The 26,598-nt window shown below is 43.8% G+C and overlaps 1 protein-coding gene across 3 annotated transcripts in view; it reads left to right on the top strand.

The window, feature by feature from the left end:
* LOC117420590 (spectrin beta chain, erythrocytic-like) overlaps positions 1-26,598 on the top strand; it is a 78,912-nt gene that overhangs the window by 16,166 nt on the left and 36,148 nt on the right. For all 3 annotated transcript variants that reach the window (XR_009307683.1, XM_058991273.1, XM_058991274.1), the window contains exons 2-7: positions 6,003-6,183; positions 22,899-23,050; positions 24,081-24,254; positions 24,629-24,720; positions 25,662-25,742; positions 25,965-26,080. Coding sequence is in view for 2 of the 3 variants with exons in the window: in XM_058991273.1 (XP_058847256.1) it covers positions 6,036-6,183; positions 22,899-23,050; positions 24,081-24,254; positions 24,629-24,720; positions 25,662-25,742; positions 25,965-26,080 (763 nt within the window). In the remaining variant the exon portion in view is untranslated. The remainder of the gene's footprint in view (positions 1-6,002; positions 6,184-22,898; positions 23,051-24,080; positions 24,255-24,628; positions 24,721-25,661; positions 25,743-25,964; positions 26,081-26,598) is intronic.

Here is a 26,598-nt window from a genome sequence, read left to right as displayed (position 1 = left end):
TTGAATATAATTTAGAAAGATAAAATGTATAAATGTGAATATGTTGATTTACAAAATACATTTATAGTATATTATAAATATATTTAAGCAACATGTCATGTTTAAGAAAATATATTATAAATACATTTCAGGTTTAAAAAATATATAATTGCATATATTAAAAATATATTTATTTTCCGTATGGGTTGTTAATGCACTAAGATTGCAAATGCTGTCGCCACGGTTATGTGTGAACTCAGCTGACAAGGATGAAAACCAGCAGCTCGAGGTCATAGCCAGCTCCACAGGACTGGGGGGCATCTTCAGGATCCTTTTGTTTTAATATTCCCTTGAAATTGGGTCCCTGTGCAGTATATTATATGTATGTCCAGAGGACCGCTTATCTAATAGCCATGAAACTTGGTAAAGACATTCTTTAATAGAGAATAGGAATCTGAGGTTATATGGTGCCTGTCTATCAATACATACAGTACATAAGCCACCCTTATATTTTTTGTCTAAGATGTAATTTTGTCTGTGTTGGGGGATGTATACAGTATTTTGATTGTCTTACTTGATCGTATCGGTATATTAAGTTAAAACAGTTGAAATGTTCATTTGAACTGGTGTTAGTAGTTTCACATGTTTATCAATCCAGGCATTGCCCTGTATGGTCAGTGACTGTGTTCTGCTACACTGTAGGAACAGGTTTTTAAAGGGTTTATAACTTGTGCTATTGTGTTCGTTTAGTATTAGCACCCCATCTCACCCACACAGTACAGACCCAGGTGGGAGCTGCACAGTAAGTGGATTGGTGGTGTGGTAAAGTAGCAGGATACATTGAGAATGTTGTAATGCTAACAAGAGTTTTAAAGCAGGAAATGGAATAACAATGTCCGGGTTATTTCTTCCACTCTTGAGCACAGCGTTCCTGTCTGGTGCTAATAAAAATGAGTGAGCGCAGCACAGTGCTTTGCAGTGTTCAGCATGCAATGCATGTAACAGGATACAGAGGGTCACAGCGCTGGATTTAATATAGCAGATTTAGATGGACCTCTTTTAAAACCTGCATTCCAACATAGAACACTGCACTGCACTGCACTCAAGCCTTTACTGTGTAAAGCCCACAACATGCAAGGAAATATATCAGAGTAGAGCCTTGAGCTTGTGACTTAGCACTCTACCTGAAGACAGAGTAGTTTGGACTCCAGTTCTATTCAAAAGCACGCTGACAGATATAGTTCACACTGAGAGATTTTACAAAGCGTGGAAGCCCTTTCTGCGTGACCAGTATTGTGCATGCTAAGTGCCCCTATGTAGCATGGTAAAGAGTAGTTTGTGTACTTTACCAGGCTTTACTAGTAGCGTTTACCACGGTATACAGTGCTGCAGTAAACCTTTAGGGTTCAGTCACATGTGATAAACAGTGGAGCAGCGTCTGCACTGAACGCAGGAGTGGTACTGTTTTAGAGTCTGAATGTTCGTCAGTCGTTGCTCATTAGTAAGCGTCCTCTGATGGGGTGTTTCTGAGGAAGGTATTGATGGATCGGTTGATTGGTTACACCTATTCTAAATATGGAAATGTTTTAATGTCAAAACATGTGCTTCACTTGTTTAGTACATGAAGATTATTCAAAGATTTAAAACCCCCTGGATCCTGGCACCCTTGCTGTGGGTCACGGCATCTTGATTGGGTTAGAGTGAGTTTGAGCTAGAACACAAGAAGTGATTAGGAACTAGGATGCAATATTTATTTAAAAATAAAATAGAGATTAAACACAAGAACTTGTATAAGTGGTAATGTTACTGGTGCTAGTAAGAGACGAGAGAATGGATTTCAAAACCTTGGTTCGCACTCCTTTAAGAAGTGAAGCCTCGTGGGAGGAAGTGACAGTTTATTCACTAATGGCTGCCGCAGCCCCAGAGAGACCAGGAGAATCCCCGAGCTGGGCCTGTAAGATAAGAGGACTCCCAGTGTGGGTGGAGTGGAAATACTGAGATCATTCAGAGCGGCAGAATAGCCCTGCTCCAAACAGATAAAGAGCCTCTGCTCCTTTACTGCAGGCTTCGCTTCTCCGTGCTCACTGTCACAATTCTTTCTCAGCTTGTTCCCCTTTCTGAATAGTTTTGAGAAACCCCACTGGAGTCCCATTATAACTCCTGAGTATTGCCCTGTAGAAACCCCAGCAGAACAATTAGCAGACCACTGCACTTCTAACCAGCAATGGCAGTAGAAGGATTCAGAGCATGTCCCGTAGTGATCCTGGTACAGTAGCATACTGTCTGTCTGGCACTGATATGGGACCGGGGTAGAGCAATGCATTACCAGTTTCTGGCTTCACCATGGACGTGTCAAAATATTACAATATAACCACTGTGGTTGCATCCTAGCAACGTCAGCCTTGTGCTACAATTGGTCCATAATACAAAACTATTGCAGTTCATTTGGTATGGGGAGCCTTTACAAAAAAGCCATACTAAATTTCTTCTTCAATATTCTATATGTGCACGACTCCCACTCAGAAGTGCATCAGTGTTAAAATGATGCACTTGTTCAGTATCCTGTATTACTAGCATTCTGTATCCTGCTCAGACCACAGTACTTCAATATTAAGCAATGACTACTGCTAATAAATCATTTGGTATCAGACTTAAGGAAACCTCAATCAGAGGTGCAGTGGTACTAAGAAGCAGCATGCAGGCTGTACTCAGACACTTTGCAAATGAAAGTGCTGGTTAAAGAAGAGAGGCAGATTTGAACATTCTGCGGTGTCTGTTCCTTGTCAATATGATGCTTATCTACTGAGGATCCAAACTCTGGGGGAAGACAAACAGCAGGTCTAGTCTGAGTGTGCTCACACTACTGCATCAAGATTATATTGGGCTCTACAGTATTTGACCTGGTTTTACTTATGTTTATTTCCTAAGAGAAAAGGACAATAGGGTGACTTCCTAGAATGAGTCAAAAAAGGTTTCCTTTCTGATATGGAAACAGCCACAACCATGAAGCTAGAGCCTGCAGCTGCAATGCATCCAGGATGTGGCGTTCACCACAGGCTCTACTCGTGATGCAGGGACTGTCAGTTTAAGGCTGATTTTACCTGAACTCTGTAGTTCTAGTTTAAGTCCTGTTTGTAGAAATGACACCCCTAGTGGTCATTTTACAAACCCCCTCACTATAGAAAATCCAGGAGTCTTTTCAGACGCAAACCCAGTGGTTTAACAAGGGGCATTCCTTCTGGAATAGAAAGCATGGTAAATACTGAATAGAGAATGATGGAGAACACACATAGCATGATATTAAAGAGGAAGTAGCAGGGTTCTGAAAAATATAGCTTTATACTCCCCCACGTGTTGCTACAGCTGTTTAAATAACATCCTGACAAATCTTTACACTTAAGTTATAACTTTAAAGTTGTAGCAGCACGTGGGGACTTGTAACACAATATTTGTCAGATCCCCGCTACTTACTCTTTAAACAGGGAGGAAATTAAAAATGAAGATAACATGGATGACACAAAGTGATCTCAGCACAAGGTGCACGTCTCTAAAGCACCACACAGTCCAGCCTTTCATTTTCAACCTCTGGCACGAGGAACTTGCTTAGGGAACAAAACATGTTCCGGTATACACAGCACCCTGCCTGCCTGTCTCAGTGCAACTGCCCTCACCAAACGTTCCCGATTGAATCAGCACTGCCTGATGACAGCTCCTCTATGGAAGGGGAATTGTGGGAGCGGGAACGCCCTGCCTCCATTAATACAGTGCTTTTAGAAACAGTGCTCAGATATGCTCCTTTTATGTTGAGAGATGACGGGGCTCTGGGGTGTGTTGTCAGGACGTTTGTGATGCCGATACACTGTCTGCACTTCAAGAATAGATTGAGCCTGTTATAAAACACACTGGTATGTTGAGATTGAATGTGGCATGGCTAGCCTCGTCATTCTGGAAGTACTGACAGAACCACCCAACAAACTCAACATTCATTAAAGGTATTGCAGCTAACAATAGAGCCCATAACTTGCTAGAGAATCTCTTGCCTAATTGTGGTGAAAGTTGCTGAAGAGCTTCTTTAGCACTAATAAACTTCATAATTTTGGGTTATATGGAGCCTGTCTCTCAGTATATCATACATCTTTGCCTTGGGATTATTTGAAAGGTGTACATCTTTAAAGACGTTTTCGAGTATTCGAATCTGAAGGTAAGTAATCAGTATGTCACCTGCATCTGGAGAAGTGCTTTCTCAGCTGTGATGACACTTGGTTTGGAAGTTCTTTAGCAGGAGGTATGAGAATCTGGGGATGCATATGGGATATATGGAGGCGGGTGTCAGTATGTCAAAGTAACATTTTCACATGTGCATACGATGGATGGAGGTCAGTAATCTGCTCATGTCACAGATGACTCATTTTGCATGTACAGCCGTGGTACTGACAGGCTTGTTCATTTACATCCAATGCAGAACGACTGGGGGTGGGGCATCTCCTTGTACTCAAAGACTGAAATGGCAGTCCCCTTTGCTGAAACGCTTCTGTTTCAGAGCCTGCAGCTCTCACATCAAACTGCTTGGACAGCCCTGCTGACTCCTGCCTGTGTATCAAACACAGAACGGGAAGGGCTGGCAGCTGCTGCACAAACAGCATTTAAGATATTTAAGGCAGCTGGTGTGTTGCGAGAGTTACTGGCATCATTCAAATTGCCGAGCTGCTCAGAAGTGCGCTCTGAGCCACGGCAGCACCCTGTGTCTGTCCTGCGGTGATAACCAAGCTGTGCGATAGCTATCAGAAGCCACTCCTTTACTCTGCTTTCTGAGAATCCCCTTCCCCTCGGCACAGCCCTCCCAATGTCAGTTACTGCATTCTGCTTCATCCCTGCTGATTGTAGTTGGTTCTGTTCAAACTGAAGGGGGAGGGCAGGCGCTAGAAATGAGTCTGCAATACAAGAAAAAAACAGCAGCAGCAGCGGGGCTGAAAGGCAGAGGAGATCTAGAGATAAGATATCCTGACCTGCGTTTTGAAATACTTGTCTGTATTCACAAAGCTTAACTGAAGAGTTACATCAAGAATGTTTTTATTAAAGTCTGTTTTTAAGAATAAAATTAAGTTTGATATTACTGAAACTGTTCTGGAATATTGAAGGTTTAATTACTAACAGTAAAGAAAAAATGCATAAATATCAAGCTTATTTTTATATAGAGCCCATTGTTTCTTATGAAGTGGAATTTGTGAAATTATTATTATTATTATGATGATGATGATGATGATAATGATGATGATGAACTTTTGGTTTAGATGTGTAAACTGGATTATGTACATTCAGAATGCATTAATAAAATTGTTGTTCTTTCAATATAATATTCATAGCTAAGCCTGTTCAAGATATAGTCATTTGAAATGCTTAAATGTCATAAAGTTATAATAGGAATCAAATCACAATAAACAGGGTCACAATACAACTTATTGAGAGTATTGGAATCCAAGGGAATAGGAGGATGGCCGTCTGTCTGTCTTTATGCACCTGTGTTACATTATTACTGGTGGAACCGGTCCATCTGTCTGTACGTAGGTAGATACATGCATACCTGGGTCACACTTACATTATTCATGTGTGTTACTAACAGACTTGCTTATCATTTAAGAAACACTTTGTGCACTACAAATAGCTGCAGAATGTAGTGCTTTTGTTCATGTTATCGTGATGCAAAACCTCTATCATGTAAGAAAGTTCTGTATCACAATTCACCATAATGGTTTTACCCCCAAAACATGCACTTGTAGTCCAGTTTTATACACTTTATCTGTGTTTTAAAAAATGACTGGCAAGCCTTTACTGCGGGAGCCAGCTTGCTGTGTACAGAGAGATACTCCACCTAGTGGACACACACAGAACATGTTTCACAAAGGGCAGTGAGATATGTCTTGACAACAGCAGCATAGTGAGGTCGGGTCCCGAATGGACTGCAGGTTGTCATGTATTATTGAAGACACTGCTGTGTACTGATCCAGTGCAATGTTATTTTGCAGAGGTCTGTTGTTTCCTAGCAAAGCGGCAGGACCATGACCTCCAGCACAGACTTCGATGAGTTGGAGGTTCAGCAGCAGTACAGCAATGTGAACACTCGCTGGGAGTGCCTGGATGAGGATCTGGACAATGACAACAGCTCCGCCAGGCTGTTCGAGAGATCCAGGATCAAGGCTCTTGCAGGTACAGTATTTACAAAACAAACCCCCTACTTCAGAGATGCCAAGGTCAGCCCATCCAAATGAGGGAGAGCGGAGACTATTGGGAATATGCCTTGCTGTTTCCTTTGACTGCTAACATTGATGCCAAAAAAATGTTCCAAACTCACTCACATGTCTTCTCCTTTGCTGTCTATTGGCAGGTGTACATGCAACATTACATTTGTAGACAGTTCAACTTTTATTGATATGCTGACTAGCATGCTTTTGTACTTTGGAAGGCTACTTCAACTTGCATGTTGCTGTCGCAGATTGGCTATGAAATGTAAAGGAGCTTTTCCATTGGCACATTGACTTTCTGACTTTCTTGTATATAGAAGATCAGTAGCTCCTCACAACAGTATACAATATTTTACATTTAGATGTTATTACACTAAAGATACATCACTGTAAAATAAATGATGTGAGAGATGCAGCAGCTGGGATAGACACTAGCAAGGTCCATGGCTTGCTGCTATATGAGCCACTGTATGCAGTTTGCAAGCTAGATGGAAAGCCAAAGAATATAATGATTGTCACAATGGTGCTTTTTAGTGTCTCCACTATGGCAGTCAGTACATAACATGTTGTAGTTGATATCTTGCTTTCCATTATTGTACGTCAGTGTGTAATGCAAACGGTTTTCTTTGGTGTAAAGAGCCATTAGTAAGCACCCGGTCTGAGTGTGTGTAACCTGACCCAAGGATTGTAGGCCCTGCAATTGAATGTAGGTGCTCTTAACTGAGCATGCTTTCAGAGTGAGAGTGAATGTGTTTGTCATGCCATGTTAAACACCTCTTCAGAGTCCTGAATCACTGTATGCATGAACCAGCCAGCAACCTGGGAACGTGATAAACATGACTGCACTGCTGAGTGCTTCCTGTGTTTGTACTACACCAGCTTGAAAAATACACATGAAAGGGGGCTTCATACACTCCTAAATAAGGGAATACTACTAATTGGGTTCAAAATATCAAGAAATTTATATATCTGATCCTGTTTAAATGTACAGATGTAACTACATTTAAAAAATGCTTTTCAACTACTTATTATCTAAAATGCTATTTAGGTTAAATAGGTTAATGTATTGCAACCGCAACTGTACTTCCATCCCTTTGAAATCGCTCGCTTCACCATCATGTGACCTATGATGAGTCCACTGCCCTTTTCTGAGTGGACTGTCTCTTTTCTATTCCATGCTCCCCAATATCCTGAGGTAAAATCAGCACAGAGTAGGAAATGGAAGCTGAGGAGTATGCTTGAACACAAGGTCAAGAGGACTTCTTTTTTTTACGCAGAGCTCTGTAATAGTTTCATCTCAAACACATTAGAACATAAGAACATAAGAACATAAGTTTACAAACGAGAGGAGGCCATTCAGCCCATCTTGCTCGTTTGGTTGTTAGTAGCTTATTGATCCCAGAATCTCATCAAGCAGCTTCTTGAATGATCCCAAGGTGTCAGATTCAACAACATTACTGGGGAGTTGGTTCCAGACCCTCACAATTCTCTGTGTAAAAAAGTGCCTCCTATTTTCTGTTCTGAATGCCCCTTTATCTAATCTCCATTTGTGACCCCTGGTCCTTGTTTCTTTTTTCAGGTCAAAAAAGTCCCCTGGTTCGACATTGTCTATACCTTTTAGGATTTTGAATGCTTGAATCAGATCACCGCATAGTCTTCTTTTTTCAAGACTGAATAGATTCAATTCTTTGAGCCTGTCTGCGTACAACATGCCTTTTAAAGCCGGGATAATTCTGGTCGCTCGTCTTTGCACTCTTTCTAGAGCAGCAATATCCTTTTTGTAACGAGGTGACCAGAACTGAACACAGTATTCTAGGTGAGGTCTTACTAATGCATTGTAAAGTTTTAACATTATACTTCCCTTGATTTAAATTCAACACTACTCACAATATATCCGAGCATCTTGTTGGCCTTTTTTATAGCTTCCCCACATTGTCTAGATGAAGACATTTCTGAGTCAACATAAACTCCTAGGTCTTTTTCATAAAAATAAAAATTGAAAGTACAACATTCGCTTCTGCCTTCTGTTTTCCAAACATTCCTGATGTTCTTATATTTTGTGTTCTACTCAGAATATTTTGTGCAAATTAAGCGGAGTAGGCCCAGTAATATTGGCAGGCAGCAGCCTCACTTACACTTTCTGGTGTAGAATCTCCCTTCTGCTAATAAATAAGAGTTTCAGACTGTAAGAGTGAAGTGCCATACGTCTTAAACTAACCGCAGGGTTACATTTTAATTATGACCCTGCTTTCCTTATATCAGCTTTTTAAAAATATGTCAGAATATCATGAGAGAAATTCTTTCTCCTGGCGAATGCTCTTTAGTAAAAGCTGAGAAATATAACATAATCAAAAGGATCAGGATTATACTATATTGCAGCTCTGTGGACAACACAGGGTACAGCTAAAGTAAAAATAATACTCATAAACACTGCGTTCATACTTGAATAGTGTGAGAGAAATGATTTAGTTGATGGAAGTGGTTTCATTTTGATTGTAGTATCTTGTTTATAATGTAAAATTCCTTTATTCTTTTAAGAAAAAGAAGAGGTTAACGTTGGACACAACCCAGCCCTGAGCCTATACCTACAGTATCAAGTGGTATTTTTTGTGGGGGTAAATCTTAAAAGAATGAATTAGTTTCCTCTAATTAACATTCCCTACCGATTGAAAGTAGCAGCTGGCTTCTCATGCTAGCCATACCTCAGATTGCTGTGGGGCTGGAGACAAGCATGTTAGATATGATAGGAGGGCTTTAAATAGAGTGTGTGCTCTATGAGGCATTGGGTGGAGCGTGTGGGGGATTGAACTGGGGGCTCAGTGGAAAGGAAGCCTCTCACCTCCGGGTCGCTGGCACAAATCCAGCCAAGGTTGGAAGTCAAAGATCAAAATGTATTAGCCCAGGTCTTAGTGGAAGGTTGTCCACATGACAGTAATAACAACACCATGACCACTCTGAGACTGAACCACTCTGATATATCATACCTTTACCTATAAGTTACACTCTGATATATCATACCTTTACCTAAAAGTTACACTCTGATATATCATACCTTTACCTATAAGTTACACTCTGATATTTCATACCTTTACCTATAAGCTACACTCTGATATATCATAACTTTACCAAGCTGTTACTTTTTAAAGGTGCTCTTTAAAATCCGCTGCCCCCCTTTAATTGGGAATCTTTTGGTTGTGTTAATTGTGTGAAGTATTTCAAATACAATATCATGCTGCCTCCTGGTGCCTTTGCTGTAGGTTACATGGTCTGATTGCAGCCTGTCCATTGGTGAACAGTATCACATGACGTGATTAGGTACCAGGAAGCAGCAGGAAGGTTTTAGCTATAGCATTGTTTGATGAAGTAGCCGTGACAGTTTGACCTCTTGAAGAGTCCAGTCACGTGCCTGCTGGCAGTGTGTGTGAAGGTCATTGCCATGGGAAGGGTTCTGTAGCAGGCCGCTGTGAGCACTGATCATGTGTGACAAGAGACAGCTAATGGTTTGCTTTCGTGTCTAGAGCTTTTCCAGCAAAGTACAAATCCGTTTTATTTCTGAAGGAAAATCTCGTGTTATTAATTTATGAGACGCATTCATTATTGATTGAGACCTCTAACATTTTTAGCTTTCCCATCCTTTACTTTAAAAGTTTCATGCACCTAATGGTAATGTCTTCTAGCTTGGAGGAAGAACTCTGTGACTGTATAACATGATCATTCAAAAGAAATTGCCTTTTTTAAAGCTGCAGTATCTGCTCATCACTAATTCCTAGGTAGGTGTATGATTACTGTGAGAGATTTGGCTCTCCTTTAAATCGGAATGTGTACTGCAGTGATTTTAACGATAGTGCAGGAGGAATGGGAATTGATCATTTTGCATTATAAGATGTATTTTAAGTCACACCCCCACTGGAACCTATTAGCAGCAACCCCACTTCTAACTTTGCTGTGAGTGTAGATTTCCCACTCAGACACTCAGAATTTGAGCGACAAAGCATTCAAAATGTTTAAACCACAACAGATTCTATAGATGAAAACGTACGTTAATCTGTGGGTTTCATCTGTTTTTTATTGAGATTTAATGATATGTTAGTAGTGTTCGGTGGCTGCCTCTACTCAGGTTGAGAGTGCACTTTCTCTTGCTCTCTTTGAATGACAATGGGCTGACACGGCAGCGAGAAATACACTCTCAACTTTATTAGAGGAAACCACCCACCACCCAACACTCAAACATACATTAATCTGCCTTATTTCTACCTACAAAAATCTTTGTAGAGGTATTTGAAAATTAAATATCTTCTTCTTAGATATATGTGCCAGTAAGGATTTATTAATTAACTATAGTTAAGCTTGTTAAACGTGGAATTCCCCCAAAAATACGAGTTTGACTGAAATAAATGTATATAGGATAAACGTCGGTAAAACCACTCGCTATTTTTCATTTTCTTAACAAATATAATCATTTAGCAATCCTCTCTAGGTTGTGTGGTTGTTATATTTGCTGTCTGTACCGTCTCTGTTCCTCTCTGAATGGCTGGGGGTCACTGTCAGTCATCTCAGTGGTTATGGACATCAGCGATGGCCCTTGTGTGCTCCATAGCTGAGTACTGTGCACTGGTATTGACGGAGAGTAGCCACACTCGACTTGTTTGTGTCCAGCTGAACACTGCAATGCGGTGCATCACTGGAACCCTCAAGCCGACCCCAACACCCTGGCTGCCTGTGCTGTCGCACATCCCTCCCCCATCCATTCACCGCGATCTCAGCAACGTCCCTCACCACCGCCTCGACAATGCGATTTCAACCCTGATGATGTTTGGAAAGCCGAATGGAGTTTACAAGATGTCACAAACAAACACCTCATGAAAAAGCCAACGCAGAAGATCCCTGGCTTCGATCTGCCACGAATCTTATGGGCAACCCTAACCGACTGTGGTCACCCAGAACAGACCATGGAATATAGAATGACTCAATGCCCGATTCACAAATATGAAGGAGGCATCACAGCCATACACTCCTGACGTTACTCCTCACACAGTTATTGAATATTTAATGAATATTGTGCACAATATCCTCAAGTCTCAAGACTGGGGCAGGATGAAGCAGGCCTGTCTGCCTTGCCTTCCAGTGAGGGACTCTGAGTCCAGCTGTGCTGAAGCAAGAGATGGGTGGAGCTGAATAATGAGTGCAAGTTAGTTCTGTTCAACTATGTTGAACAGAATGTTTTGTTCTGTGCATATTATTTTTACTCGTAAATTGATGCTATGTAATACACTTTTATATGCTATGGTTTATTTGAGACCATTTTTAAATGTGTGTAGGATCTCTATCTATACATATAGCTCCGCTGTGACCAAAAGTTATTTCAATTAGAATGTTGGTAACCATGGTTTTGTTGCATGTTGAGTATGATAAAGGGGTTTCGCTAAATGAGACATTTCTCAATGGCATAAAAAGTCTGTTTTAAAAGCATAAAGGTCAATTTCACCCATTCTCTGCTTGACTGGAAAAATAAAGATAGAAAAAACGGTAAATTCTTTCCAAATAAACGTTGATATTAATCGAATACAGTAGTAGCAAGCCTAACTACAGTCATTACTTCTATCCATGTGTGAAAGAAAGAAAGACAGTGCTTGTACTGCACGCTGTTATAAAATGCAGCTTTAATAAACTTCCCTGCGTTTTATACGTTAATGCTGCAGCGGCACACAGTAAAGTCAGTTGTGATTTTGATCCACTCTCTCTATCTGCCATACTTTATAACCTCTTAGAATGCTCACGAGTTGCAGACATTCATGCAGAAAATCCAAGTGCATGTACAGCACAGAGCCTTGCTTCATTTCAACACAGCCCAGAGCAGCACTGTGATGGGGTACACCCCGCCCCTGTGTGTATTTTGTTTAGTTTGTATTCTTATTATATAAATGTATTGTTTAGTGCGTAAAATCACAAGGTTTTGTCATTGTTGTTTTACAGCAATGGATGGGGTTAAAATTCCCCATGCATGCTAAACTTGCGCAGAATGTGACCGTCTCCAGATTGATTAATTTATTGCTAATCTGGAGACGGTCACATGTATAAAAACCTGCAGCTTTGGCTGAACTGGGTTAGTGTGTTAGAGGCGGAACGAGAGACGTGAGTCGTGAGGTAAAAAGAAAAGCTAAAATCAAATATAATTGCTACCCGTGCTGGGTTAACGCTTGTGCTCAAGGAGAATATTTCAATTGCTATTCTAGTATGGAACTGCAAAAGAAAAAAGAAAAGACAATGTCATTCTGAAACAATAATAATAGTTCTTTTAAATTTCTGTAACATTTTCTTATAGGTGTTAGTAATTTTGAAGGACCTCACCAATGCATTAACATTGAAACACATTTGAATTTATATAAAGCAAACCTGAAATCCCATTCCCATAATACAATAACCCCCACGCCTACATGCATATGCAGGTACGGATGCATAGACACCTCTACTTTGTGTCCCACTTCAGTTATTGAGTATCAGAATGTGGGGGTATCTTATGATGCAGAAGGTGGTGATTCAGTGCATGCTAGCAAGCATTTGCATGCCAATGCAAATACAGTTTGAATAAAGTCATTCCTCTCCTTTTCTAGTCTCTCATCTTTCCTTACCAAGCAAAATCCTTGCTGCTTTTTACTGCTAATATAAACATGAAGCAGTTTGACAGCTCTGATTACAGAGCCTGGCACGCCCAAGCTGTGACACTTCCATTTCTAAATATCTCAATAGAACCTTGAGATGACCTTATTTAGCACATGTTCATGATAGTGTCAGGGTATGGGGTTAATAGAGGCTGTCTGTCTGTCTGTCTGTCCGAGAACTGCTTTCAGTTATGATGCAACATGACAATCTGTCTGTCCATCCTTACGTCACACTTCTGTTTTTACCTCGAGAAAGAGCTTTCAGTTTCAGTTTTGTGAAACTTGGTTTGGACATTCTCTAGCACAAGTTATTGGGATGAATGTCATCGACATGCTTGTTAGCCCTGAAAATGTTTTCTCTGGGATCCCTTTTCTTGTGCCAGTGATGGCTTGATTCTTTGCTAGTTTGTTTTTAAAGTTGCTGTTACTTCCCCTGTCCTAATCACTTCCTGTGCTGTGGGTCACAAAGGCCTTTTGCACTACATTAAAAAAAAAATCACATATCCTGAGAAAGCAAACAAACAAACAAACAATAAAAACAACAGTGTCTTGAGGGTAATGTATTTAGTAGTGATTGAAACCAGGGTGCTGTGTCCAGAAGAATACACCACCTATACTAATGTAATGCATGGTGTCATGCTGTAGGAGGAGCTGCCTGCACATCTTGCTATTCAGTGTGCAGGGAATTTGCATCCTTGTCTGTGAATGGTGTGTCACACTCCTCTCCATGCAATCAACATCATCCCTTTAGATTACAAAAGGGTCATAAGCAAATCCCAGCTGATGTATGTAAATGACTCCGTCTCAGTGAAGCTTCTATTCGATGTAGTGCCAATTAAAATATAGATTGAATCCATGCAGTGTCTGCATGAGATAAAGTGTAGTACGTCTATACACTGCATTGTCAGGCAGTTTCCGAAAGAGGATATCATTGGTTCCTTGCCAAAGAAAATTAAAGATCAACTCCAAAGCAAACAAAGTGCTAGCAGAGCCCCCCCCCCCCCTCCTCTCCCCCTGTGAAAGTGCGGCGCTGCGCTGTCTGTGAAGAGGAGCTGCTTTGGAAGCCTGCAGATTTGAGAGGTTTGGGAGGTTTGCTCTTGTTCATCCTCATGGTTGGGAGACACACTTCACTCCTCTGGATTCCAAATACTTCACCAGCATGGCGATGGCAGCTCCTGCTGCTGCTGCTGCAATGAGAGGGATGCGTCAGCTGAGCTACAGCACTTCAAACATTTCTTTCAACGAGCTCTTAGACGGCCGCTTCAAGCAGTTGCAAGGTACAGCCAGCGCCAGTGTTTTATCTGTTTTGGGGAGAATGTGTCATATGTACAGTACAGTACAGTACAGTATCACCAGCGTTTTAAAGTGCTAGTGTCCTAGGCTGCAGTGTTTGAATGGTTTATGCAGGTGGTAGCCTACTGTGCTTTGTTAGCATTGCGGAAGGCTCATGTAATGTAATTATTCCTGGTGGAGGGCAGGTCATACTTGCTGAGAAAAGATAAAGGACTGTTGCTCCAATGGATTGACTGGGTCTGAATCTCCAGTCAGGCACGACTCGCTCACTGTGTGTGTGTGTGTCACCAGGAGGGGCACTTGACCCCAGTCTCCCACAGCTATTGCAAAGTTAGAAAAGGCTGATCCTCGTAAATGAATTTTCAAGCATGGAGTGAACCTGGGTCCCCAGTGGCTAACCCAGTAGCATGTAGCGTGCAGGGTGAGTCACTCCCGCATGGTTCAAATCCTGGTCATGCTGACTTGCTGATCTTTGCTGAGGGCTGACAGGGAGCACTGCAATAGCCTTTGCACCCCTGCGGGTTAAACACAATGTGTAGTTTATACACCAATACATCTTCAGTATTCATTACATCATGCCAAAGTGAACCAATGGACCCTATTCACAACACCTTTTAAGAACTGATTTTGAAGAGTACTTATAATAAGCATTCTCTTAGGTTAAACAGTCCTTTGAAGAATGAGATTCTTTTGAAACTTTAGAGCAGATAAAAAATCTTGGCTCTCTGGACTATGTATTAATATATTACAATACAGAATATTTCATCCTTTTGCTAATGCTACCAAACCGACCTTCTAAAAGTTCATTCAGCTTGATTTGCAAACTCGGGGCAGCGGCAGCATGGTAATGTCTGTCTGTCCGTGTATATTATTATTATTATTATTTGTTTACTTAGCAGATGCCTTTATCCAAGACGACTTACAGAGACTAGGGTGTGTGAACTATGCATCAGCTGTAGAGTCACTTACAATTACGTCTCACCCAAAAGACGGAGTACAAGGAGGTTAAGTGACTTGCTCAGGGTCACACAATGAGTCAGTGGCTGAAGTGGGATTTGAACCGGGGACCTCCTGGTTACAAGCCCTTTTCTTTAACCACTGGACCACACAGCCTCCTACCCCTGTCACTCTAAATTCATTCTAAATTCGAAGATCGAGGCACAGCATTGATCGTTGTAGTATAAAGTGGAGTGTGGGATGATTAGACTGTGGCCCAGGATCTCGCCTTCTAGTCCAGCAGGAGCTGCCCTCAATTGAGGTGATCTCCAACAAGGTCAGGGGTCAACCAAGAAGGGAGGTACAGCTGCAGAGGAGGGTGTGGGGAGGCAGGGGAGAAAGAACATTTAGTGAAGAGCGGATTTGGCCTATATAGGATTGGTTAGCCAATAAGATTAGTTTAGCAGGCTGAACCTTGCCCCAAGAATTACAGCAAGCCTCCAATTAAAATGCATTTCAGAAATGAATTGACAAATCAGAGTTCATGTGGCTGTATTTCCTGCGTGCTGGAATGACATGGCATGATGCTGTATTCACCCTATTTTCCTTCTACTCTTAAATTACATTGACTTTCATATTGCATGCCCTGTGGACTGGTGTAACGGTCCCTGTATCTTTAAGGGATAGGTGAGAGCGGATAGTGACCCTGTGCTTGCTCCGCCCCCTCAGCCTGTGAGGTGGTTGTTGATCAGATTGATAGAGAGGCGACACGTGGATATTTGATCCTGCTTTTTAACCCCTTTTGGGGACCTCTGTTGAAGGGATTTCCTAAGTGTACCACTGTAAATGTGCACAGTAATTTAGCACCTTTCTGATGCTTTCCCCATGGTTATACTATGCAGGTTACAATGGTTTGCTATGTTTTTAAAATTGCTTTGACATACCTTTCTGGGCTTTTACTGGGCTTTACTACACTTTGGGATGCTTTTACTGTCAGAAACGTTTATAAGGGTTGTTATTATTATTTTCTGATTCATGTATTGGTTCTATTGTTGCTGTGTCCTGTGTCTGGGCCCCCAATTTCAGACCCTCGCACTGGGAGATTTAACTTAAATGAAGGGTAATTTTTCTAAGGTGGGGAATCCAGCCCACGGTAACTTTTACATACGTTTATAATTCAGGGGGGGTCTCTGTAAACTGCTTTGAAAAATCCTTCTGCGGTTTATCCCTGCAGGGTAAGGTTTTTTGTAAATCATTTTGTCAGTGAGACTATTTGTTAGGGAACAGCCCTAAAAAATGATGCTTTATTTCTGGGGTCAATTCGGACCTGATCTCAGTGTGTCACGCGAGTAACCTTCACATCACTGGTTTTTCTAGTCATATGCATCTAGAACCCAAGTCCTGCGAAAAAATAAATTATTTGAAAACACAATAGAGTTGTTATCCTTCATAGATCTTGTAAGTGGAAGGCTGTGTTTGTGAGAGAATAATAACGCAGTTTCAGAAGTTCAGGACAGCCCCCACAACTCATGGAATGGTAGTGAACTTTGTGAACTGCTTGGCCATGTTGCATTGAAGCACTGGCCTCAAACCCACAGGGCTGAGAGGATATTTCCCAGCCTCGTTTATTTCTCCTGATGTTGGAGAATTACAGTTAGATCAAGGAACAGCTGCCATTGCGGTGATGGAGCAGGTTTGCAAACAGAACGCGGGCAGAGGTAGGACACCTGGTTATAACGACAATATACTGGTTAAATGAGAGGGTGGTGTTGAGTGCTGGTGACTGTGCCTGCTTCCAGACTAACATTTAAAAGCTCTGATTTCAAAGCCATGCGGGAAACCCCAGCGCTACGTGTGCACCATTTGTACAAGTAAAATCAAACTGGTAATGTAGGAGTTCTCAAAGAGAAACTTGGTATGGGTTATGAAATATCAGAGTTAACTAAAGTAATGTATTTCCGAGAATAACCCTTTCTCTGCCCTTAGTGGATGTAAGAAATACAGTATGCCAGTAAGAAGTGTTTTATGCACCCACTGGGGGCAGTGTTGCAGGGCAACAGGTTAATGGTTACACTCTGGTGTACCCGCTGTACATTGAGAGAAGACATACTTGAGAGATCTAACTTATGAGTTTTAAAAAGTCACTGGGCTGTGACTCCAAACAACACACGCGCCAGGTTTCACAGGCCCTGAGTAGCAGGGTAAGGTAGTCCAAGACTAGTGCTAATCGGGGTCTGTGAAGACAGCCGTTAGTTATTTATTTGATTCTTTGTAACATCAGCATTGTTTCCTTCATAGAACAAAAACAATGAAAACGATTGACTGTACTTCGATAAATGCTTTGTGAACATTTCTCTGAAAGTGCAGAATTTCTACAGTCCCTTTTATAAGAATGTAGTTCTCATGGCAGGTGATGGACCAGGGCACTAGTTAATGTCCGATGCTATGAAACCCTTGCATGCCATTCAGTCCTGGGCCTGTCCTAGGCAAGACTGAGTTATATGGTGAGCCAGACCAAATGGATACCAATTGGGGTACCAGTGCACTTGTGGGTCAGTGTGCTCATTCAAACTGTAAGGATGGTGCCCCATTCCTCTTTTTGTCGTGCCACCTTGCCTGCCTTTCTTTGCTCTCATTGCTTTAGAAAGAAGAGACCTTGGATCAAAAGTATAAAAGCTGTTAGTGAATCACAGCTAAAGGAGTATCTGGAAGGCATGCATTGCAGTTTAATCCCATTTCACAAAGCTGCCTTTTCAAACCTGCCGACTGCAGCAGAGTGTTTGGAAAGTATTGAAATGTTACTCTATTGACTGCAGTGTGTAAGAGGTTTTGAAATATATGTGTTTTTTTTGTTTAATATTTAGGCTTTACTTGATGGCAGGTTTAATAAGTCGTGCTATGCTACAGTAGTTTACTACTGTGTTTAATGTCTGATGTGTTTGTAGCCGTTACTCAGAGTAAATCGCATCAAATGTAATTCATATTGATTTCTTTCAGTCTGTGTGGAGTTCTGTGGCTCCCATAGTGATCATTAACGATGTTTCCTGTACTTATCTCCAGTAAGCTTTCAGCTAAGATCTCTGCTGGATGTGCTGCCCAGGCTTTCATTTCTCTAAAGTGCCATGTGATGCTGTGGCGAAGTGTCCCGCCCCTATGTATTATTATTTGTATTTTTGTTTGCGGCGAGGATAAAAGCGCTGCGTCTTTTGTTGTTGTTTTTTATATTTATCATTTAAAACCTTGTGAGGATGCATGACTGATCAGCTACTGATTATGTAACTAGCTGACAGTCATGCATCCTTACCAAACGTGTGCAGACTGTGGCCGAGGGGTAATAAGATAATTAACAGCTAGTTAACCCCTCGGCCAGAGTATAAGAACCTGCAGCTGTCCGTACTGCAGGGTGGAGTGTACAGAGGAGAGTACGGGGAGCGGAGAGAGAGAGAGCACGTGAGGAGAAATAACGGCATTTAAAAAAACGACTGCTAAACAGTATTTGTTTATTCGTTTGGCCCTTGTGCCTTTTTGTTTTGTGTTTTGTTGTTTGTTTAAATCTTTTGTTTTGTTTATTTATTCATTAAAAACGCTGAGTGCAGTAGCATTCAGCTTCACCCGCCCATCCACTGTTTTGGTTTCAGTTACTTCCTGGTCCGTGACGTCACCACACCTCACCACTGCGAGCCATCCTGCCACAGTTGGTGTCCGGAAGTGGGACTACAGCGCCTCCAGGAGTCAGACCGGAGAGTTGTGTGTGGGGGAGAGAAAATAAAAAAGTGAGTTGGTCTGAGGAAAAAAAGGGGAAAAATAAAAAATAATAATAAGGAATAAGATGGGAAGAAGCGGGCGGAGGAAGCAGCAGCAGCAACAGCAGCGTGGGGCCGGTCACAGGTCCCACGGCATCTCGACCACGCTGGACGTCTGCCTCACCTGCTTGAAAGGTGAGGAGTGGTGCTTCGCTGTTGGTGAGGTCGGGCATGTAGCACCCGACCAACCCCCTCCATGGCAGGTGAGAGAGGAGCCTGAACATCCTGCGCCCATGTGGGAGGAGGATGGCCCAGAGCAGGAACCGGAGAATGAGGGGTTGGTCCATCCACAGCCCAAGAGGGGGGAGGCCGAGCGTCCACAGCCCAAGGCTCCACTAGCAGGGGAAGAATACCTGCTGGTTTCACCTCCACCACCACCATCCGAGGGAAAGGAGCAGGAGCTGCCTCTGCATCCTCCGAGGTGGACTGGTCCACTCTCCTCGGAGGGGATCTGCGACTGGCTGGCGGAACCTGAGAGGGATATCGTGGACGCCCCCCCTGCTGTGATCAACCTCCTGTGGGCGAGAGATGGGGAGCGCTGGGAGGCCTGGGAACAGAAACACCACCCAGCATCCCTCCCAGACATCGCAGCCATGGTGCTCAACTACCTGGCTGCAGATATGGGAGGGGCCCCGCTGCCATCTCCAGCGCCAGAGGGAGAGGAGCCATTGCTGCCGTCTCCAACGCCAGAGGGAGAGGAGCCATTGCTGCCGACTCCAGCGCCAGAGGGAGAGGAGCCATTGCTGCCGTCTCCAACACCAGAGGGAGAGGAGCCATCAATGCCGTCTCCAGTGCCAGAGGGAGAGGAGCCATCAATGCCGTCTCCAGTGCCAGAGGGAGAGGAGCCATTGCTGCCGTCTCCAGCGCCAGAGGGAGAGGAGCCATCAATGCCGTCTCCAGTGCCAGAGGGAGAGGAGCCATTGCTGCCGTCTCCAGCGCCAGAGGGAGAGGAGCCATTGTTGCCGTCTCCAGCGCCAGAGGGAGAGGAGCCATTGCTGCCGTCTCCAGCGTTAGAGGGTGAGGAGTCCTCGCCACTGTCTCCAGCACTAGGAGCAGAGCAGCAGGAGCTGCCTCTGTCTCCACCACCACCAGGAGCAGAGCAGAAGGAGCTGCCTCTGTCTCCACCACCGCCAGGAGCAGAACAGCAGGAGCTGCCTCTGCCTCCGCCACCTCCACCAGCAGAGGGTGAATGCCTGCTGGTTCCGCCTCAACTGCCGTGGGAGGATTGCTTGCCCCTCCCACCTCCACCAGCAGAGGGTGAATACCTGCTGGTTCCGCCTCAGCTGCCGTGGGAGGACTGCTTGCCCCTCCCACCTCCACCAGCATAGGATGAATACCTGCTGGTTCCACCTCCACCGTCATGGGAAGGACTGCTCCTGCCCTGCCTTGCTTCACCCAAGGATGCCTGCCTCGCTTCGCCCAAGAATGCCTGCCTCGCATCGCCTGGGGCTGCCTGTTTCTCCGCATCGCCTGGGGCTGCCTGTTTCTCCGCATCACCTGGGGCTGCCTGTTGCTCCGCATCGCCTGGAGTGCCACCAGTTACAGGGAACGAGGGAGAAGTGGAGCTCCCGCTGCCGCCTCCTTGGCCAGGGGCTCCCCTCCCGAGTTCGCCTCCGGAGGGTCCGCTGCTGCTGCCGTCACCTCCCGAGGGTCTGCTGCGGCTGCCGTTGCCTCCCGAGGGTCCGCTGCTGCTGCCGTTGCCTGCCAAGGGTCTGCAGCTGCTGCCGTCGCCTCCCGAGGGTCCTGTTTTGCCTGGGGTAGCTACCAGTCCTGCCATGCGGCAGGAAATACTGTGGCTGGAGCCCCATGAAGGGCAGCTGCCGGCCATGAAGAAGGGGGGGGAGGTCAGAAGACCAGCTCCCCCAGCCGCACTTTCGCGGCAGGAAATACTGTGGCTGGAGCCCCATGAAGGGCAACTGCCAGCCATGAAGAAGGGGGCGGAGGTCAGGAGACCAGTTCCCCCCGCAGCAATTTCGCTGCAGGAGAACGGGTGGCCGGAGCCCCACGGAGGGGAGCTGCCGGCCATGAAGAAGGGGGTGCAGGTCTGGAGACCACCCCCAAAATTCTTTTGGCCAGAGGAGCCGTGGGCCATCGTAACGCTACGGCTGTTTGGGTGGGAGGAGGACATCCCACTGTGGCCGCCACCTTTGGCCTGTTGCTGCCCCTGTTCCTGCGCCGGGACTGGGGGGGGGGATGAACAAACACTGTCCTCCGAAGTGTGTGCCGTCAGCCGCCCGCTTCTTTACACACTGCAAACTCACCGTGCAGCCGCCTCAGAGCTACAGCGTCGGAGGACAACGCAGCTCTGGGCAGCTTACAGGCAAGCCCGCAGGCGCCGGGCCAGACTACAGGGGTCGCTGGTGCACGGTGAGTCGAGGACACCCTGGCCGACCTAACCCTCCCTCCCCCCGGGCGACGCTCGGCCAATTGAGCGCCGCCCCCTGGAAGCTCCCGTCCACGGTCGGCTGTGGAATAGCCTGGACTCGAACTCGCGACGTCCAGGCTATAGAGCGCATCCTGCACTCTAGCGAGTGCTTTTTACTGGATGCGCCACTCGGGAGCCCCGGCCCTTGTGCCTTTTTGTTTTGTGTTTTGTTGTTTGTTTAAATCTTTTGTTTTGTTTATATATTCATTAAAAACGCTGAGTGCAGTAGCATTCAGCTTCACCCGCCCATCCACTGTTTTGGTTTCAGTTACTTCCTGGTCCGTGACTTCACCACACCTCACCACTGCGAGCCATCCTGCCACAGATGCTTTGACCTTTTCAGGTTTGATTGGCTCCACCAGCTCAGTACTACCCTATCAGGAAGGGCAGTGCAGATATCTGTGAAGCAAAGGGGAAAGTAGGCATTCAATATGTATGGGGACATACCCAGGGCAGTGAAGGGTTAAACAGTGTGTGTGTAAATATGTATGGGGACATCCCAGGGCAGTGAAGGGTTAAACAGTGTGTGTGTAAATATGTATGGGGACATACCCAGGGCAGTGAAGGGTTAAACAGTGTGTGTGTAAATATGTATGGGGACATACCCAGGGCAGTGAAGGGTTAAACAGTGTGTGTGTAAATATGTATGGGGACATACTCAGGGCAGTGAAGGGTTAAGAACATAAGAACATAAGAAAGTTTACAAACAAGAGGAGGCCATTCAGCCCATCTTGCTCGTTTAGTTGTTAGCAGCTTATTGATCCTAGAATCTCATCAAGCAGCTTCTTGAAGGATCCCAGGGTGTCAGCTTCAACAGCATTCCTGGGGAGTTGGTTCCAGACCCTCACAATTCTCTGTGTAAAGAAGTGCCTCCTATTTTCTGTTCTGAATGTCCCTTCATCTAATCTCCATTTGTGACCCTTGGTCCTTGTTTCTTTTTTCAGGTCAAAAAAGTCCCCTGGTTTCTACATTGTCTATACCTTTTAGGATTTTGAATGCTTGAATCAGATCACTGCGTAGTCTTCTTTGTTCAAGACTGAACAGATTCAATTCTTTGAGCCTGTCTGCATACAATATGTCTTTTAAAGCCGGGATAATTCTGGTCGCTCTTCTTTGTACTCTTTCTAGAGCAGCAATATCCTTTTTGTAACGAGGTGACCAGAACTGAACACAATATTCTAGATCAGGTCTTACTAATGCATTGTAAAGTTTTAACATTACTTCCCTTGATTCAAATTCAACACTTCTCACAATATATCTGATCATCTTGTTGGCCTTTTTTATAGCTTCCCCACATTGTCTAGATGAAGACATTTCCGAGTCAACATAAACTCCTAGGTCTTTTCCATAGGTTCCTTCTTCAATTTCAGTATCTCCCATATGATATTTATAATGCACATTTTTGTACCTTACACTTTTCTCTATTAAATGTCATTTGCCATGTGTCTGCCCAGTTCTGAATGCTGTCTTGATCATTTTGAATGACCTTTGCTGCTGCAGCAGTGTTTGCCACTCCTCCACTTAAATGGTGTGTGTGTAAATTCCTTCCTTCTTTCTGTTCCAGATGAGCGTGAAGCGGTGCAGAAGAAGACCTTTACCAAATGGGTGAACTCCAACCTCTGTCGAGTGAGCTGCCGGATCTCAGACCTGTATCTGGACCTGCGGGACGGGCGCATGCTCATCAAGCTGCTGGAGGTCCTCTCCGGAGAGCACCTGGTACAGACATTCCCTCAGACCCCTAACTAGAGGCTGAGATTCCACTTCATTTCCTAAACGTGTGAACTTCAATAGCAAGCACGTTTGAAATGCTTAAACTTTAACAAATTGGGATTCTTTAAATTTCTAAGTTATATACAAAATAAATGGAACCACTTACAGTAATGTTCTTCTACTGCTACATTTTTGTATGTCATCTGAATTGCTGAAATAGCCATCTGAACTGTTTTAATGAAATGCATGTAGATAGAGTTACTGGGATGTTTGTGATTGTTCTGCAGGAGTACGGCGTCACTGTCTGCCTTGTTCTTCATCTGTTTTTTGGTTTGTGTGCAGTATTTTTAAGTAGTGTATGAATTTGCCCTGCAGCTCTCTACCCCAACATCAGAACCATATCTACTAGTATTTGAAATTCAAAGTACAATTGCATTGTGTAATTATGACTTGAATGCATTAGCATGACTTATCCCACAATATACCCTTCAACGAGATGTTACGTCCCAGTGGGTTCTTCCCATGATTCATCTACTGCTGTGATCTATCCCAGAACGATCTCGGTTCTGAAAGCTGCATTCAGTGTCCTGTATAACCATTTTCAGTTCTCCTCAGCAGTATGATTAATATGGTCTCCTACTGTACACTCTGCAAGTGAGCACTCCAGTGTGCTGGATTGTGTGGTGGTTGTGTAATAGAGGCTAATGCCTGGGATGTGACTATTAGTCTCTGGAATTGAACCCAGGCCTGCAGTGGTGAAAGATGTGGGAGACTGGAATTATGAAAAATAACCAATTCATCTACAGCTAATTAATCCACTAAGTTAAGTAGACAGACTTTTCGACTAGTGTTTGATATGTCATTTGCCACTTAAAAAAAAAAAAAAAAAGGTTTTATTAAATTAATGATTTTGTATATGAAGTTAAGGCTGATGATTGATGGCCCTGGTTCTCCAGGGAATCCAGTTACAGTGTACAGAGACCTATAAACTATGCACCTTCTAAGAGCCTCCTGCTTTTTTGCTGCTGCACCCCAGCCTAAGCCCACCAAAGGCAGGATGCGTATTCACTGTCTGGAGAACGTAGACAAGGCGTTGCAGTTCCTGAAGGAGCAGAGAGTGCACCTGGAGAACATGGGATCCCACGACATCGTCGATGGCAACCACAGACTCATCCTCGGCCTCATCTGGACCATTATCCTGCGCTTCCAGGTGAGCTTCAGTCCCAAACCATCTGTGTTGTACTGGTTTTGTAAAACATGCAAAACTATGTGAAGAAACAAATGTCTCCAACTCTGGTAATGTCATGCTCAGCACATGGTGTATCAGTACATGTTGATGTATGACCAGTAAAAAATGTTGAATAGGATTTTTGATTTCTACAGTACAATTCAATGCAGTCTCTCCAGTACAGTAACCAAAAGGGACCCCCCCCCCACCAAAAAATATTTTAAATTATTTTGTATTTATAAATTTCACTTGAAAACATAATATTGTCTTTACTATGAGGGAGTTTACTGTAGCTTTATAAACAACAAGTGCACTGCACTGAGGATTCAAATAAATCTTTTTCTTTTTTCCAACAGCTTCAGGACATTGTTGTGGAGACACAAGACAACAGAGAGCCCCGCTGTGCTAAAGACGCCCTGCTCCTGTGGTGCCAGATGAAGACAGCCGGGTAAGTGATGAATCCGTTCATGACTGCAGTGCGGGACACAGGGTTATAAAGAGATTCGGAATGACAAATCGAAACGACAACCGTCTCTGTGACACAAACTCACTGCACACTGTGCAAGACAATCACCTGTTAGATTCTGTTCATGTTTCCAATAATATCCAGTGGATTGACACAGTAGCCTATGTTTAGAGCTACAGGGTAATGCAGTAGCCTTGCACTTGTCCTGCACATCTGATTGTTGAAAGGGAATGGGTTGGGGGTCTGAGGCTGCAGATCTGATTGGTGAAAGGGAATGGGTTGGGGGGGTGTGAGGCTGCAGATTTGATTGGTGAAAGGGAATGGGTTGGGGGTGTGAGGCTGCCGATCTGATTGCTGAAAGGGAATGGGTTGGGGTTGTGATGACACAGGGAGAGTTCTGATTGAGTGGAGCCCATTCAGATCATCAATGCCTGTCCAGGATCCTAAGAGCTGATTGTTCCCAGAACCACATCCAGATGGCTCTTAAAGCATCCCAATGAATCAGCAGCAACAACAGCACAGCTTGCACCCCATTCCAGACACCCACCACGCTTTCTTTATAAAACAAGTGCCTCCGACTCCCTGTCCTGAATCTGTCAGCATTGATCTTCCTAATGTGTCCTCAGACCCCGGTCCCTGTGCTGTTTGATTTGTGGATCAAGTCTCCCCTAACCCTACTAAAGGGGTTCAGTACAACCTATCCGCAGTCATTCTGTAGCTAGCCTAGCTGCTATACTTGAGCTCTCTCCAATCCAGCACCTTCAATGAGGACAAAAATACAACAACAATAATAATAATAATAATAATAATAATAATAATAATAATAATAATAGTTCACGTACCAGTACAGGGTGAAAAGAAGCACCAGCTCCTTTCTAGTTGCATTTGAATTGCATTGCAGAGCTGTATTTCTTGTTTTGCAGCTACCCGAATGTCAACATTACCAACTTCACCACCAGCTGGAAGGATGGCATGGCGTTCAACGCTCTCATCCATAAACACAGGTACCTGTGCACTTTCTTTAGGCTCAACTGCTCATTGCAAGGCTCGAACCAATGCACCAAATGTCCTTTTTGGAATACCAAAAGTTCTATTTTATCTTAAATGTAAATCTTTAAATTTAAATAGCATTTTATGCACGATCGGAATACATTAGAGACACATATGGATTACTATTTTTTTTTTTTTAATTCGATTTTTAAACTTTAAACTCTGTTTCTCTGTAGATCTGATCTAGTAGACTTTGACAAGCTCAAGAAGTCCAACCCCACACACAACCTCCGGCATGCCTTTGATGTCGCAGAGCAGCAGCTGGGTGTAACCAAGCTCCTTGATCCAGAGGGTAAGTTCACATCGTTCTGGGACCAGTAACCTCTGTGGAAACACAGCTAGAGCAGCCGAACCAGCGACCCAGCGAGCGTGCCAATATAACAAGGGTCATCAACTCCATTATAGACCTCACTGATCACTGTATTCACTTATTGTGATTTATTCAATCAGCTTCCCAGTAGAGCAGTCATTTATCCTACAGCAGGTGCCCTCTAAAAACGAATGGGACTTTACAATCTTGAAGCCGTCTTTAAACAGCATGCTAGTCCAAAGTATAATCTGAAAACACATTTAAAAAATGTAACAGGTACTGACCTCCATGGAGGACATTTGTGCTTACATACACTACAACAGCTGCACATGTTCAGTGAGGACACTAGTGTCCTATACAATAAACAACATGGAGGATAACTTGTCAAAGGTCATTTCTGCATTTTTAATGGGTTCTTAGTATAACGCGAGGGAGATGCAATGATTTTCTGTACAGTTGCTTGGCTTGTGCATTGGCTGATGGCTGGCCATGAGGGTGGT

Source organism: Acipenser ruthenus, chromosome 18, assembly GCF_902713425.1.
Source record: "Acipenser ruthenus chromosome 18, fAciRut3.2 maternal haplotype, whole genome shotgun sequence".
NCBI lineage: Eukaryota > Metazoa > Chordata > Actinopteri > Acipenseriformes > Acipenseridae > Acipenser > Acipenser ruthenus.
This window is presented reverse-complemented; position numbering and strand designations above follow the sequence as displayed.